The sequence below is a fragment of the Bufo gargarizans genome, chromosome 3 (assembly GCF_014858855.1).
Source record: "Bufo gargarizans isolate SCDJY-AF-19 chromosome 3, ASM1485885v1, whole genome shotgun sequence".
NCBI lineage: Eukaryota > Metazoa > Chordata > Amphibia > Anura > Bufonidae > Bufo > Bufo gargarizans.
The window spans coordinates 82,141,386-82,159,934 of record NC_058082.1 but is presented as its reverse complement, the minus strand read 5'-3'; the positions used below and the strand labels follow the sequence as shown (position 1 = coordinate 82,159,934).

At 40.6% G+C, this 18,549-nt stretch overlaps 1 protein-coding gene across 1 annotated transcript; it reads right to left on the bottom strand.

Annotated features, from left to right (window-relative positions):
- Positions 1 to 1,210: 1,210 nt before the first annotated feature.
- CDX2 (caudal type homeobox 2) lies at positions 1,211 to 11,353 on the bottom strand. Its single transcript, XM_044285468.1, has 3 exons — positions 10,930 to 11,353; positions 5,933 to 6,081; positions 1,211 to 1,390 (listed from the first exon to the last, which is right to left on the bottom strand). Exons 1-3 carry the CDS (start codon positions 11,351 to 11,353, stop codon positions 1,211 to 1,213), a joined length of 753 nt encoding a protein of 250 aa, XP_044141403.1.
- Positions 11,354 to 18,549: the final 7,196 nt, after the last annotated feature.

Sequence of the window (18,549 nt, the reverse complement as noted above, 5' to 3'; positions counted from 1 at the left end):
TTATACTGTTGAGGGGGCCCCGACAAAATCTTTTAGTCCTCCTCCTCCTGGATGGGCCCCTTCTGGGTCAGGGCCCCAAAGCAGCCACTTCCCCTATAGCTACGCCCCTGGGACAGCTGAAGGGGGTTCGATACTCAGGGTTCTGGGACTTCCATATTGATAGCCAGGTCATCAATATCGGATCGGTAAGGGTCTGAATCCCAGCGAGCTTGCTCCGCTAAGCTGCTGTCTCCTCGCAGCACACCAGTCACAGCACCGCGCATTGTATGGCGGCCGTGCTTGGTATTATAGCTCAGGTCCTTTCACTTGAATGTCACATCACTGGCCTAGGAAGAGGCAGCAGCACTCGCCAGACAGCTGATCATTGGGGATGCTGAGGGTTGGAACCCCACCGATTAGATGTTGATGACCTGTCCTGAGGATAGGCCATCAATATTAAACTCCCAGAAAACCCGTTTAGTCCCAGGAACGTCAAAGGATCCGAGCTGCAGTACCAGACACAACCGTGGGCAGGTATGGTGCTGTTCCTGGAAGCGTATGGATAATATATTCTGTTCTGAACATGTAAAATGAGGTTGGCCTAGAGGGCGGTTGGGCATAGCCTAAGGTGCCTAAGTGTGTGTGTGCTCCAGCAAGTGAAGACCAGCCCTTCATGTCAAATTTTCAATCACTGCTATTCTTGTCATCATAAGATTGACCCCGCCATGTCAAAAATGATTCCAAAAAGTTATAGATCCCTCGTCCCAGGTTTGTAAACCTTTTCTAATGTTCCCCCTTCAGTGCTTGCAATCATGGGGTTCGTGTAAGCACAAGCGTCCACATTTACAGAACGTCCTGAGCTGACCAGGCCAGTAAACATTTTCCTTCTTGCGGTCAGATGCATTATAACCTTGAGTGAAAGTCTTTTTTTAATTATTATTTTTCATACCATATATTAAAATTAACCTTAGAATTTCAAGTGTCCCAAACCTTCATAGTCTTAGAAGAACGATTCCTTAAAGAAGATTGTGTCGGAGACGCTGGATCCTGTGGACGTGCACACAGTCCTCCATCGGTCTCCCATAAGGGTGCCTTGGACATCCGCACAGTGCTCCTATAGCCCTGTAATCAGTCTATCCTCCACAGCGCCACCTATAGTCAGTTGGCATGCTCTCAGTCCAGAGAGAGGCGAGTGATGGGCTTCCTAGTTAGAAAGTTAGAAGTGTCAGTTTCACGGAACAACAGCATTTGTCAGTGTGCCCACGTTAGAGCCAGACAAGGGCATCATATGATTCAAAGAGGGCGCTGGGCTTAGAGGGTCTTGATCATTCTGCCCGTTCTGAGTTTGCTGAATCTGTTTCTTGGTGATTTTTCTTTCTTTGGCTCTTCTGTTTTGGAACCAGATCTTCACCTGCAAGTGAGAGACATTTTAGATTCACTGCACCGTGTGGTATGTTCAGGAACCACCACACTGTCAGGTCTCCTGGTGCCATTTTTGGAAGCCAAAATCAGGAATGGATCATAAAAGAAGAGAACGTATAAAGGACAGATAGGACTTCCCCTCCTTTTGGAATTCAATCTGGATTTTGGCTTCCAAATCTACATCGGGAAACTTGACCGTGTGGTCGTGCCCTTAGCCTCCAACCTCGTGCCTACCACTGACACTCACACATATCAACTGGACACAAAGTATGAGGGACTATGTATGAAAGCTGAATACCTGAATTTCCAAAGGTTGGTGCAAAGGCCAGGTAATCCACCTTGCCGCTTACCTTTCATGCTATCCAAGTGCCTGTACAGAGTAAGGGCACTTTCACACTAGCGTTATTCTTTTCCGGCGCTGAGTTCCGTCCTAGGTGCACAATACCGGAAAAGAACTGATCAGTTTTATCCTAATGCATTCTGAATGGAGAGCAATCCGATCAGGATGCATCAGGATGTCTTCTGTTCAGTCTTTTTGACTGATCAGGACGGAGAAAATACCGCAGCATGCTACGGTTCTATCTCCGGCCAAAAAAACTGAACACTTGCCTGAATGCCATAGGAATGTATTAGTGCCGGATCCGGCATTCAAAATATATGCCAGATCCGTTTTTTCCAGATGACACCGGAAAGACGGATCCAGCATTTCAATGCATTTGTAAGACGGATCAGGATCCTTGCAAATGCCATCAGTTGGCATACGTTTTGACGGATCCGGCAGGCAGTTCCGGCGACGGAACTGCTTGCCGAATCACTCTGCGCAAGTGTAAAAGTAGCCTAATATAGCAATAAGCACAGTAGTGTTCAACTATTCATACACATTGGCTAAATGGTGGCTGGATCCAAAGACAAAGAAATGTCTCATAAGAACCTGTGGGGTTTCCCAGTCTGACTGGTGGCAGGAATGCTGAATTTGAACGTGGCCAATCATCCGTCCTGCCCGGAGGTAAGTTGCACTTAGAAGTGTCTGACTACTACTCGTCTTCCTTTGCCTTAGGGCTCATGCATACGACCGTGCTCTGTTTTTCCGTTCGCAAATTGGACGTCACCTGTGTGCGTTCCACAATTCGTTGAGCGAAATGGGCCATCCATTATAGAAATGCCTATTTTTTTGGGCGGGGCCACGGAACGGAGCAATGGGTGCGGACAGCACACGGAGAGATAGTAATCATTTTTGCATCTATGACCTCCACGATTGTGTCTGTTTTTAGCTTGTTTTATGTGTTTTAAGGCCAGGATTGTATAACTCTATTTGTGAAGAAAACCCAATGACCAGCTGCGATCCCAGCTCACTTGGATTGCGGTCATGTGTCACGGAAGATACAAGAGCACCAATCCAGAAATAGTCCAAGAAATTTTCCAGCACCACTTGTGATACAATCAGAGTTTATTTTAACCCCTTTATGATGGCATACAGCAGGCGATGGAGCATTTCTGGCCTCAGGCTGGACCCTCAGTCGTAATTTCCAAGTTTAAGACCCAAATCGCGTGAACTGCTGTATATGACGTTTTAAAACGCATCAAATAAACTCCAAGAAATTTCTTGGACTTTTTCTCTACTTCTATGTAACTTTTTTTGGTCTGCAATGTCTTCACTGTAGGCTTTTGACTGGGAGCAGGGGATAAAAAATGTGTGGTTCAGATATCCGTCTCTATAGGGGCAATCTTAATTAAAATTTTAATTTAAAGCAGCAGTTCTAAAAATGTTCCCAGAGCTGTTTCCCACATGTTCATATTTTTTTCAATATTTATTTTCCAGTGTTACATTTTTAACCATTATGGTTAATAGGGAAAATCTGTCCAAAATGCCACAACTGGAGTGTACTGCAATAAAAAAGACCAATCTGCTCTAAAGTCATAATAAAAACAGGAGCAAATAGAGAAATATTATTTATGGATTTTTTTTATTTTTTATAAAGAAAAATATATACTGTAAATTGTCAGCTACTACCATACATAAAATGAACGCAAACACAGTGGGGCTTGCTATCACTGTTTTTACGCTCAAGTAGGTAGGTATGTATACTATAGGTAGGCGTTGCACATATAGTGAAAAGAAAATTAAACTTATTTCGGAAACTCGCTATACTAGAAAAATGGTGCAATTGTGTAACAAAATATGACATATTTAGTCACTTTTTATTTCTTAAAGCAGGCATTGCCAGGAACCAGGGATTCTGGTTTTCTCCCACATCCGAAGACATACTGATAGGGAACCTAGATTGTGAGCCCCAATGGGGACAGTAAACGATGCGCTGTGGAATATGTCAGCGCTATAGAACGGTGTAAAATAAACTACAATACTGTGACACAAGTCCTGTCTGCCACAAAAATGAAGTACACATAGGACAGGCAACCCCCAGTGTGAATACTAAGACCTAAAATCCCAAGCTGCTTTCTATTTTTTTTTTGGGCAGAGACCCCCATTGCAACAAAAACAGGGTATGTTCGCACAACTGTCGCACCGTATTCTGCAGTGAAATCTGCATGAAATCTGCATGCCGTCCATGTCTTCTTCATGTCAACTGCATGTGAAAATTTCCATCTGACAACTGTCATGTCACTTATTTCTGGCAGAATATGAGGATTAGTCCCACTGAGATTAAACTGGGTGCGGATCCTCAGCAGTGCCAACTGCAGCACGAATCTCAGGGTCAGCCTGTGAAAATATGTTACGGATTTATAATCTGCCATGTGAACCTAGCTTAGGCTAAATGCACACGATCAGGATTGCGTGCGGATTTTCTGCACGGAAAATCCACACTGTAGGTCATGTACATTTTATTCTATGAGAATTTGAAATTCTCAGTGCACACAATGCAGATTTTTTCCTCGCGGATTTTGACCTGCAGTGCGGATTTTAAAATCCGCAGCATGTCAATTTATTTTACTTTTCCTGACCGGATTTTCTTCATTCACAAATCCGCATGTGGAAAATCTGCACCGAAACCGCACCAAATCCGCATGCAAATCTGCACCAATTGATGGGGATTGACCGCACAGATTTGCCTGCGAACACCTGCAGATTTCAGTGCGGATGCTCCGCACATGAATCCTGAACATGTGCCTGTACCCTTAAAAGGTGGTTTCACACGTGGAGAAAAATTCCACAAATTTAGTGAAATCCTCAGGGGGGAAAATCTGCAACTTATTAAGTCATTTTCTGTGTGTCATTTTTCTGCTGCAGAAATTCTTGATACTGAGTACTTTAAATGAGTTCTGGATTTTGGATGCAGAATTTCTTTGCAGGCATTGATGCTATTGGAATTTAAGTGCTTGAATCCATAACACAAATTCAAAGCCAAAATGCCACAAAATCCCAAAAAATCCATAGCTAGAAACACAGAAGAATGTTCACACTGATGGATTTGTAGTGTGTTTGTAGCCTGTTTTTATTGCATAAATTCACAACAATAATCTATTTATCATTATCTTTCATTTTTTAAATATCTACATATTTAACTAATATCTATATAATTATATCACATCTATTTAGTTTATAGCTAAAATAATTTATCCATTGATTTATCTATCTACAGGTATCTGTAGTGCTGCCTCTTTTTTGCTCATTGGATATTTATGTATCTACCTATCTTCATCTAAGTTTGATATCACCTATCTATATATTTATATAATATCTATTTTTCTTCTAGGTAAAATATCTGTATTTGTCTATCTACATATCTATCTATCTATCTATCTATCAAGTATATATATATATATATATATATATATATATATATATATATATATAGAAGAAAAATGGCGGCACTGACTGCAATGAAAAAAAATGGGTGCACGTTCCAGGGGAATCGACTTCTTCCCCCAACCAATGAATCCAGAAAAAGGACGGCACTCCGGCAGAATGAAAGTGAGGTTCTTTATTCAACCATACGGTGCAACGTTTCGGCTCCAAAACTGAGCCTTTCTCAAGCCTTGCACTGTATGGTTGAATAAAGAACCTCACTTTCATTCTGCCGGAGTGCCGTCCTTTTTCTGGATTTATATATATATATATATATATATATATATATTATTTTCAGATCTATGTACTATCTATCATTATCCAACTTTCATATCAACTAATTATATATTTATCTAATATTCTACTTATATTCATTTTGCTTACATCTAAAATAAATATCTATATTGACCTAAGGGTTTAATATCACCTATCTATATATTTATCTAATGTCTATATATGTATTTCATATCTATTTTCTATATTTCTCTTTTTATTATGTGCTTCCTATCAGCTATCTATATATCTGATGTGTACTATTCTCCTCTATCAGCAGAGAGGTGGCCCCTGTCCCTCATTACTGCTCAGTCTTCAGCTATGTGGGTTTCCTGTGATTGATGCAGATCTGATGTCCCCTCTCCCTGACACTGGGCCCATTAATAATGCAGCTCCTGTCCCCGGCTTATCAGGGCTGTTAGTGGCACATTAATCCCGGTCATGGTCACATACCTGCCGCTCAGAGAGTCCCAGGCTGACAGCCAGCTCTGCCTTCCTCCTGATGGTGATGTACCTGCTGTAGTGGAACTCCTTCTCCAGCTCCAGCCGCTGGTGGTCGGTGTAGACCACCCGGTACTTGTCCTTGGTCCTGGTCTTACTGCCTGCTTCAGAAGGAGAAGCGGTTATATAGACTCCACCAAGAGAGCACATATGTATATATAAAAGTATAGAAGATAGATATACATAGATAGATAGATAGATAGATAGATAGATAGATAGATAGATAGATAGATAGATATACATAGATAGATAGATAGATAGATAGATATACATAGATAGATATATAAATAAATAGATATACATAGATAGATAGATAGATATATAAATAAATAGATATATAAATAGATAGATATAAATAGATAGATATAAATAGATAGATATAAATAGATAGATAGATAAATAGATATAAATAGATAGATAGATAGATATAAATAGATAGATACTTCAGACATTGCAAAGCGCTAACTCGCATTAATAAAATTCCACTTATGTTTAGCACATTATTAGAATATATGACATATTTAATATTCCATGTAAATATAGTAGTTAAATTTAATGACTTATATGAGATAATTTTCGTTTTTTCGTTGATTGTGTTTTTGACAGAATGGGTAATAATATAGCCATTCACAGGCGATTCGGATGTATAAAATGACCGCAGTATTTTCCATCAGGTCTTCTGCAGATGTTCGGGATCTGGGCTGTAGGAGCTAAAGGCGCAGGACTTGCTGCAAATACTAATACTGATCCCGACTGGACTGATCGGACACAGAATTCCGTGTTTGCTGGTGATATACTCGGTTTTCTAATGAAGTGTGTGCCGTCAATAGTCATGCCTTATAAATGATTACAAAATAAAAAAAAGGCACAAAAAGAAATGTATGAAATGAAATAAATAAATGAATGAATAGGCAATGAATAAATAAATAAATTATAGTTTGTGGAAGGCAGATAGAAATAATGTCTGAAAATAGTGTAGAAATAAAATATTAGTTACATTTCACAAAAACACTACAGATTATACTACAATAATGTAACACAATCATGTATAAAAACAGTAACAGAAATAAAATATTATTATCTTGTTTGTATTTGGTATTATAACTATAAAGTAGTAGTGGTGCAATAATAATAATAGTAATAATAATAATATGTAGTACAGGTAGCGTCATTTTTTGTTAGATTCTGATTACTAAAACAATTAGTGATATCGGATAAATGGGGCTGAGAAGCTCTTCTATCATTTATGAATGGGCTGAGGCTTCTCCTCCCAGTACAGGGAATAACCCGCACCTCAGCCAGAAATCCCCTTCATTAATCTGTAATTCTTCATGTAGATCTATGGCTGCACTTGCTCCTCAGCAGAAGTGTTTGGAGCCTCTCCACATAAATGGCTCCCATATTGCCACTAATCACGGTTAATATGATGGCTGCTGTAAACTGCCCCATTAACACCCAGTAAAGCTCTCAGCGGCCGTGTGCCGAGGGCTTGATAAATGGGATCTACTGAGTCCCTCACACTGGGGGCTCCTCCTGTGCCCCCCTGTCTGACCCCCTGGATGCAGAGCTGTACTGTATGTATTACATGTGTCATGTGTGTATTGTATGTTCTGTGCATGTAGAATAGACATATCCACTGTGACACTGAATATCTGTGTGGATCTGCAGCTTATATTTGATTGTAGAACTACAAGTCTCAGCAGCCCTATGTGATATTTTCCAGGGTATTACTTTAATATATAGCCTCTCCACATTTCCCCCACCTTGTCCTTATAGCAATGACTTCCCAGTGTCTTTACCCTTTCCCCACTTTTGTAGAACTAGAAGTCTCAGCAATGTCATCCTTTGCATTGTATCGCTATTAGAATATCAGGATATTATATCATCATTATTATTATTGTATTTTTCAGATGCCTCTGGCACATGCTGGGCTTTGTAGTCCTGCAGCAGATGGGCAGCCATAGTCTATGTATCTCAGTTACAGGCGATTCATTGCCAGGACTTTGGCGCCCTTGTGCTGTCACTGGGAATCTACCAGATTAATCGACTATCCCAGGCCTGTGTGCATGCTGAGAGTTGTAGTCCAGGATCCACGTGGCTCTACACGGCCGCTGTGTCTGGGGGGCCCCAGCATCCACATTCAGATCCAGATCTACAGAAGCTCAGGATGAAAGCTCAGGCCGACATTTGTTCAGACCCGTTCAGACACCACGTCCCGGCGGTGAAGGGCCCTGCGATAAGATCTCCTTGTCCTGTATTGTGTCAGGCGGTGTCCTCCATTCATTAGCACTGCCCAGTCCCCTCTCATCCTGCTGGGATCTGCACAGGGGGTCTTTGTAGTGCCTTGTCCAAATCTACCTGATCCCAGATAGCCTGGAGGCCATTAAACACCTTCTACTAGATGACAAGGCCTGATAGCAGCGGCCAGGCTGCCCCTCACTGCACACTGCACACCTCTGCAGTATAATGGGTATGCTGCATGGATGCTAGACAGACTGATATTAGATACAGATAGATATAAATATAGATAGATAGATAGATAGATAGATAGATAGATAGATAGATAGATAGATAGATAGATAGATAGATAGTAAAATCCATAATAGAGAATATATAGAGGATGGAAGACAGAAAGAAATTATAGATAGAAAATTATATATAGCTCCAGATAGATAGAAAATCTCTCTCTCTCGCTCTATTTCTCTCTCTTTCTCTTTCTTTCTCTCTCACTTTCTCTCTATTTCTCTCTCTTTCTCTCTCGCTCTCTCCTTCTCTATATACATATGTCCTCTACATTGTGGAGTGTCAGCTCTGTGTACAAGTCTCTGATGTGTCCTGTCCATTCCGATGACAAGACTGGACAAGGCTTCAGCAAGGTGGATATGGAAGCTCTGCCAGTGCCAGATGGGTGAGGGCAGAGCTGCCCCTGTCTGCAGCTCAGAGGGGGCATTTACATGACAAGGCTCAGGACGCCTGACTTTGTCGCCTCCATAGGGGAGGACATCAGACACTGACCCTTCAACTTTCCCCAGCACCCTCCTCACCTCCACCATCAAAGCCGTAGGACCCTGGGGGAGCACTGCACCAGGCCCATAGACCTCAAGGCGTTCTTATCTAATACTGACCCCATCCTGTCCATAGCTTTTACTAACCCTTTAATGCCCTGACATTCATGATATCCATAGAATGCCCATAGACTTGTAGGCTTTTATATCCAAAAAAGCCCCATAGTCTCATACTGACCCTATCCTGTCCATAGCTTTTACTAACCCTTTCATGCCCAGGCATTCATACCCATATCATGCCCACAGACTTTAAGGCGTTCATATCCTTATGAGCCCCATAGTCTAATACTGACCCCATGGTGTCTGTAGATCCTTTATTAATATAATGTCCATAGCTTTTACTAACCATTTCATGCCCTGACAGTCATATCCCTATCATGCCCATAGATTTTACTATATATTCCTAATCTGTTAATGTCAGTAGACTTTAAGGCTTTCATATCCATATAAATAGTCACCATATAATGTCCAGGTATTCATTTTGATCTGATATCCTAATATCCATATCATATCCTGACCTTTAATGTCCATAGCTTTTATTGACCCTTTAAGCCCATGCATAAAACATTTTAAGTTACCATTTTATATATATATTTATTATTATCTTCAACTTTTAACAAACATTTTATTGTTCATAGACTTTAATGCATGCTTATCCATATAGGTTTCCTAAACTAACCCTATAATGGCCATAGACTTTATTAACCCTTTAAGCCCATACATATAACATTGTAAATATATATAAATATATATATATATATTATTATTAAAATAATAATAAGTATTATTATTATTATTATTATTATTATTATTATTATTATAATAATTATTATTATTTTCCTAACCTTTTGAAACATTTTAAGATCCACAGGCTTTAATGCATGCTTACCCTATAATGTCCATACATTTTATTCTTCACTACCTATCATATCCATATCATATCCATAGACCTTAATACTTATCCTAACCTTGTAAAGTAATGCATCCTTCTCCATATAATATCCATAGGTTTCAGTGTATTTCTAGCCCTTTATATCCATACCATGAAGTGCACTTCTTTCCATACACTATTCACTAATGAGATGATTGCCATACTGTCCATTCCAGGTCACCACACCATGGTTCACCCTGCTCCCCTTACATCGGTTCCTAGTGCCCTTATCTTCCCTATAGGTATCTGGATTTATATAGAGCACAATGAGACTATCCCTCTCATAGGCTCTTCAGATAAGGTCACCTATGCCCCAAGAAAGGACTTTACCCCTTACATTAAGGCACCACACTCCTTGCCCATTTCCCAATAAGAAAATTAATTTCTACCATTGCTCAAAAGGCATCACAGGAGAGGAAATCCCTGGATCTAGCCCTCACCTATAGACAATCCATAGGCTGAGATGGAAAGTAATGTCAAGCACTGGGCCCAGGATTTATGGCAGAGTAATTAGTAATAAAGAACTGTAAGTGCCTTATAATATATCCGGAAACAGTCAGCAATGAAAGGTGGCTTTGCCTTGCTTTAAAGAACTTTTCCACTCTAAATCCAAACTCTCCTTACAAGCCCCTGAGATGTCCTCTTCTGCCATAACTTCACCGAAAGTTGAGTGAAAAGCTGACAACTAATATAGCCACTATCTCAGGTCCACGTGGGTTGTCACCCAGCTTTCCATGACAAATCTGGCTTTCCATACACCCACGGATCTCAGGGACAGATTTTTGCAGCTCAGGACCCTAAGGGAGCTGAAACATAAACCTTGTGATAGTTTTAATGGTGGCCGGTCACCCAGCTTTACCAGGGACTGATTAATGAATTGCACTGGTGATTATATATCTATACATACATTTATGACCCCGCATTCCTTGATATGGTATAAAATGCCTTCTTACCGGTGTTTCCCTGAGTCGTTGGTTTTCTCATCCACTCATAATGTCTCCTGTGCCCATCTGTCACCCCTGGAGAGATTGGAGGTTGGTGGCCTCCTGGCAGCACCCCAACACAAGGTGGTCCCTGCACTTGCCCAGTTGGGTAATCAGAAACGGGGCTGTAACCCAAACTACCCCCTGGAGAGGGATTTAAAGGAGTATGTCCTGTGGAGTAGGCTGTGTGGCCCCAGTCTTCCCTTGGGGCTCCATAAGGTGTGATCCAAGCGGATGATCCAGAAGAAGGAGCTGCACTTTCAAAACTCAGTCCATGGTAGCCCCCATAGTCAGGATACTGGGGGGCAGTGGGGTAGTTCTGCAGCCCGGGGTGGCCACGCATAGATCCAGGGTACATGCCAACGTCCTTATCCAGAAGGTAGCTCACGTACATGGTGGCAGGTGGATGCCGGCTAGCTGCATACTGCCCTCATGCCCTCCTCCTGCTGCACTCTGCTTCCTGGAGCTGCTCACAAGGTCCCTCAGCCCTGCTGGATATGTCACTCCATTGGCCACCACTTACATGATTAAACACTGTTTACAGGGCTGTATTAGTAATGGCAGAGCCTCTGCAGGTGACGTCAGTGGGCAGATAGCGCCCCCCCTTGACACCATTTGCATGTGAAGTGAGATAAGGAGAGGGCAGCGACCTGATCACAGAGAAGGCTCAGCGCTTTATTGTCTAAGAGCTTCCTCCTTCCAAGACAAACCTGCTGCACTTTACCCTCAATCACAGGTTCAAAGGGCTCCAGTCAATACATCCAAAACCAGGGGGCAAACATGATGCAGACAGGAGGGGAGATGCTGCCAGCCTGCAATTATCTGCCCTGCTTCACCCAAACACATCTGTATTGTTCTTCATGTGACTAATGAGCAGAGACACTGGAGCCATACAGGGGATCCCAGCTCCTCCACTGCACAGCACCAGTATGAGCACTGGGAGCTGGGTGTCTCCTTCCTGGCAGTGCCATGTCAGATGGAAACAAGAAAATCAATATATCTATCTATCTATCTATCTATCTATCTATCTATCTATCTATCTCGTATCTATCTATTTTCCTATTCTATCTATCTATCTATCTATCTATCTATCTATCTATCTATCTAATATCTATCTATCCCATTTCTATCTATCATCTATAATCTATATCTATTCTTCTATCCGTCTTTCTTTCTATTTGTCATTCTCTATAAATCCTCTACCATGAATTTTTCTCTCTCTGTCTGTATATTTATCCATCTATATCTATCTATCTATCTATCTATCTATCTATCTATCTATCTATCTATCTATCTATCTCTAGCTGTCTGTCTACCTGTTCTATGCATATACTGCACGGCTGCTTTTTGGTTATTTCTTTAGTTTAGGTATGAAATAAAATCCTGCCCTACAAATGCTGAGGAAACGCAATTTTATCCAAATGTTCGTTTTCCCGTGTGTAAATAATAACGAAAGAAACCGTCTTAGACTGAGAATGTCATTATTTGATATAAATTGTGTTTGAGATGTAGCTCTGTCCAATTGTGTTATGTGTAGACAAATGTATTGCTTAGATGGATAGATAGATAAACTAGCTAGATGGATCCCAACTGGTTATAGTGATACAGATACATTTAGACAATATATAAAATCTAAATTATATAGATAGATAATTAGATTAGAATCAGATAATCTTACATAGATAAATGGAATAAACAGCAACTAGATATTGAAATATTCGGGAAGATAAAAATAAGCAAATTTTTTACAGAGAGGTAGGTTTTCAGATAGTCAAATAAAGCAATGGGTGTGGATTGATAGATAGAAAGATATGATATAGATAGATAATAGATAGAAATTAAATAGATAGATAGAAGATAGATAGATATTAGATAGATATACTGAGAGATAGATAGATAGATAGATATACTGAGAGATAGATAGTAGATGGATACGATAGATAGATAGATATTAGATAGATATTAGATAGATAGATAGATGTAGTTGGTTACAGATAGAAAGATCAGGAGATCGCCGTATAAATAGCTGGAGCTACACATAGATAAATTATAGATATATAAACTGATATTCCTAGAAATGAGTGGACAGGAGGATGAGATGAAGCCGGATCCAGGTTGGCAGGCAGCACATGGCAGCACATGGCAGCACATGGCAGTCACTCCTAGGATTAGCACCACATAGAACAGTCTTCTTTGCTTCTTGCACATTTGGCCCCTCCTGGGCTCCTATGTCCCCTGTATCTCAGATGACAATGAATTGGGTTCCGCTTATTAGCCCATTATTTCCCACTCTCCCAGGCTCTGCCTGTGTCCAGGTGACAGATTTATCTTTATTATTGCCCTCTCTGGTGACATTATCTTCACAGGATATTACATTCACCTGGCTGAAGCTTTCATAGTAGAAGTGCTGGACTCTTTGTCAGTGTCACCTGTATGAGGAGCACAGCCTGAGACACCTACAGAAGACTGGATGGAGGTCGGACATGTCCAGGGATAGGGGGGACCTCACTTCATGGGACAGTGGTAAGTAATGTATGAGAACAACAGCATTGTAACAATGTGTACAGTGGATAAGAAATATAAGTAAACATTAAACGTATATCTGTCTATCTGTCTGCACAGCACATTATCTAAATCTATCTAATATCTATCTCTTCTATCTATCAATCTATCTATTATCTATCTATCTATCTATCTATCTATCTATCTATCTAATATCTATATATCTATCTATTATCTATCTATCTATCTATCTATCTATCTATCTAATATCTATATATCTATCTATCATCTATATAATATCTATCTATCTATCTATCTATCTATCTATCTATCTATCTATCTATCTATCTATCTAATATCTATTTATCTAGATAGCTATCATGTCAGTCAGGCTGCTTTCACATATATGTTTTTGCTGTTGTTTTTCTGCACTTTTGTGTTTTTAGTGACATGTTTGCACCAGGGTTGTTTGGTGCATTCTTGCTGTACAAACACCAGCAGCAGATGTTAGATGAAAGTCTATGGGAAATATGAAATGCAGGACACATAAGGGTTTTTCTTTTGCTACTGGAGTTTTTGTTTATTAGGTGATTTTTTTTTTGCCTTTTGGTCTTTTTTCCAAAATGCAGCATGCTGGAGCTTTGGCATTTTTAGGTGTTTTCACATAGCCTGCTTTTCAGAGGGAAATGCCCTGAAGAATCACTACTGGCCAAACAAATTGCTTGCAAAAAATATATCAGAAAAAATGGCACAAGAAACAAACAAAAACTGCAGTTGGTAAAAAAGATATGCAACAACTTGTAATGGTGTTTTTTTTATTGGTAAAAAAAAGGCAGTGCAGATTTATGTAGGAACCCTGAAGGGAATTGTCACCATGATTCTTCACTATTATCTGCAGTAAGACAAGTATAGCACTGGAAATACAGAGTCCAGATCACCATTTTTATTTTCTTACTCCTCTCTGTTCCCCTGCTTTCAGCGGTCAAAGCTGCGCTGAAAAACATAGTCCAGACCGCGCATGCACAGCAGTCCTGACAATGTATTTCAGGGCATCATTAAACACTGACAGCGGGGAACGAAGGGCTGTGGTAAAATAAAAAATAGTGACCTGGACTCCTTATCTACAGCACTACTCATGTATTACTGCTGATAATAGCCCAAAATCCCTGTGACAGATTTCCTTTAGGCCTCTTGCACACAGCCTGGATGGATCAAGACCCATTCAACTTGAATTGGTCCGTGATCTCTCCGCACCGCAAAAAAATAGAAATTTTTTTTTCTTCGCTGTGCGGAGGGACAGACAGAAACACCACGGAAGCACTCCGTAGTTCTTCCGTGGGCTTCCGATCCGTGCTTCCGTTCTGCACCGCATCTCCCGCATTGCGGACCCATTCAAGTGAATGGGTCCGCATCTGTAATGCGGAGTGCACATGGCCGGTGCCCGTGTATTGCGGACCTGCTGTATGAGGGCCGCAATACGGCCACAGCCGGGCGACCACCATGTGCATGAGGCCTTAAACATACAAAGTTGGCTCAGAATAACCACAGGCTTTTATTTGTTTGCCTCCTGCAGTTTTTGTGGTGTTTTTTCTGGCATGTTTTGCACACTGTGTGCCTAACCATAAGGCTTTTTCTTCATGGTGTTTTTTCCCTATAGAGAAGATGCTGGGAAAATTCCTGAAAAAACACAGAGAACTACAGCACGCTGCATTTTTGAAAAGAAGCATGAAAAAAGTCACCTAATAAATGAAGATACCAGCATTAAAAAAAAAAACTTCCTTGACCTGAGTTTTATATTTCCTATAGATCATCTGTTTTTACCACAACAAAAAGAACACCAAAAAGAGCTGGTGAAAAAAAAAAACACTACTAAAAATGTAGAAGTGCCCAGAAAAACACTACTAAAAAACTATGTATGAAAGCCTGAGACCTTGTTCACGTTTCTGTTTTTCACTGACGTTTGCTATCCGCATTTTCCATGGACAGCACACGCACCCGTTGAGAGACGTGCACTACTTTACGACCAAACATTTCCATTGAAGCCTCTGGGTCCCTGAAAAATCACTGACACCGTGGATGGCGCCCGTGTTTGGTTTGTTTTTCACTGACCACTGATAGGAGAAGCTCTGGAAATACATTTTCAGCCCGGCAGTGTCCGTGGAATACAGATGATACACGGATGGTGAAAAACGGACACAAGGACCCTTCACAGACATCTTCAAGGATGAAACACCGATTGATTTTTTTCCGCGGATGTCAAATGGCACGGAAATGTGAGCGAGGCCTCGAGCAGTTGGTTTGCACAGCGAAGGACATGTTTTACACCTGAGTAGGATATGTCCTAAATTTCTGATAGGCAGGATTCCGACCTCTCGAGCCTCCGCCTGTTCAGCAGCCGTGGCCAAGAGAGGGAGAGGAAGAAGGACAGAGCAGGATGAGCACGTAGTAGATTGTAGCCTATGGATTTTACAAGAAAAGTGGAGCCAGATATGTCCTTAGTGTCCATGGTCTGAAGAGCCCCGCGATTATACTTTGGATCTGGAACGCAGTATCAGAAACTTGGAATTTAAGAAATTAATCAGCATGAAATGTGGGACCTAAAAACGACACAATAACGGAAGGTGGGGACTCGCTCGGGTAAATTCTTAAATGTGTTGCATAATTTCTACATGGGACTTGCAGAACTGATTGCACATGTTGCAAATACAACCCCATGAAACAGACTTACCAGACCTCCCAAGTGTCCCTCTTTTGGAAGGACAGTCCCTACTTTTGACCCGAGTCCCTCTGTCCCTCTTTGCTCCTTAAATGTCCCTCTGATCGTAAGTGTAGATTTGCATTATTACTTTCACAATATTGATCAAGAAAGTGTTTGTCTGGTTCCTATCTGTATATTACCGCCCCCCATGTATATTATTTCATTATTTGATGCAATTTACATTTTAGACATTTCTATATTCAGATCATTTTTGCGCTATTGTGTAAAAAAATAAATAAATCGAAGTGTATAAATATACAGGAAAAATTGATCTTTCACACAATGAACCATCAGACTCTTTTACTGTATGGATTTCCAATTGATGAACGTTCTGCGACAAATCTTAACTTTGTAGCTGCAATATACAAACCAGAGGGAAGGGGTTTCCTACCTTGAGCCCGCGGTCTGTCAGTGCTTGCACTCCTTTTTCTCTACACTCTCGGAGATCTTTGCAGTTAGGGCTCATGCACACGACCATATGTATTTTGCAGAACGGAACAGCTGGCCCCTAATAGAACAGTCCTATCCTTCTCTGTAATGCGGACAATAATAGAACATGGTCAAATTTTTTGCGGAATGGAAATGCGGACATACGGAAACGGAATTCACACGGAGTAACTTCTTTTTTTTTTTTTGCAGACCCATTGAAATGAATGTTTCAGCATACGGTCTGCAAAAAAAAATAAGGGCTCATGCACACGACCGTATGTATTTTGCGGTCCGCAGAAAACTGATCCGCAAAAAATACAGATGACGTCCGTGTGCATTCCGTATTTTGCGGAAGGGAACAGCTGGCCCCTATAGGACATGTTCTATTTTTTTGCCGAACGGAAATACCGACATACGGAAATGGAATGCACACGGAGTAACTTCCGTTTTCTTTTGTGGACCCATTGAAATGAATGGTTCTGCATACGGTCCGCAAAAACAATGGAACGGACACAGAAAGAAAATAAGTTTGTGTACATGAGTCCTTAGTCTGAAGAATCCAAAATAAACTTATCATGACAAATATAATAACAGAATGAAAACATTTTCTGATGTACATTATTGCTTTAACCTGCAAAAAAAAATACATAATGATGGAATATATGATAATATCCACATGTTGAGACAGGACTGGACGGGTGACAAAGAGTGACAATCCTTACACCTTGACAGTCGTAGAGCTGACAGCGTCAGAAACCATATTGTTGGCTATTTTTATGTTTGCTGCTTTGATTTGTGATATTTTATACTAACAAACAATATACATTTTTCACTGTGTCATTTTTTTATGTTCCTTACAGAGCTCCTTTACACAGGATATCATCACTCAACTCCCCGTCCCCAGTAGGGCTCACAGGCTCACCTACAGGTGAAACTCGAAAAATTAGAATATTGTGCAAAGTTCATTTTTTTCAGTAATGCAACTTAAAAGGTGAAACTAACACATGAGACTCATTACATGCAAAGCGAGATATTTCAAGCCTTTGTTATAATTTGGATGATTATGGCTTACAGCTTATGAAACCCCAAAGTCACAATTTTGAGGTCCCCTTTGCTCAGGGGGTATGAATCAATTATCTGACTAGAGTACGACACTTTGAGCCGAGAATATTGAACCTTTTCACAAAATTCTAATTTTAAGCTGCATTAATGCGATTCCTTTTAAGTTGCATTACTGAAATAAATGAACTTTTGCACGATATTCTAATTTTTCGAGCTTCACCTGTATGTATAAAATTTCCCTCTCTCAAAGGCCGCTTTCAGACGAGCGTATTGAGATCCGCCAGTATTCTGGTTCAGGATTCCTGGTCATATACCATCAGTATTGTCATCAGGACTGACATGCGTATGTCTTCCTTCCTTCTATATTTATTCACTGCACACACTGTAAAACTCGGACATGCTGCGGATTTCAAATACTGGCGTACTTTATACGCCCATGTGAATGGCCCTATTCATTAACATTAGCAGCGGAGTCCGGGACATAAAATCCAGGTTATATACAGGATTGCAAATACGCTCGTGTAAAAGCGGCCATTCAGTATGCTTTATTAAGGGGTTTTCCTGTTTCAGAAAAGAGAAATAAAGCATCATCCCTGTAGAGATGAAAATAAAGGGTCATCACTGTAGAAATAAAAACGTATAGTTTTTATAGTTTTCTAATATATGTTGTGCTTCTTCTTGTCACATTTTAAGGTATTTGTTTGCTGTCAGTGAATGAGCACACTCTTGTTTACCTTCACAGGTTACAAAGCTCATACATTGCTAATCCTGCTCTCAGGTAAGAAGTGCCTGGATACAATTGTATCTAGTCTAGACAATGCTCTGAGCTGAACAAACGC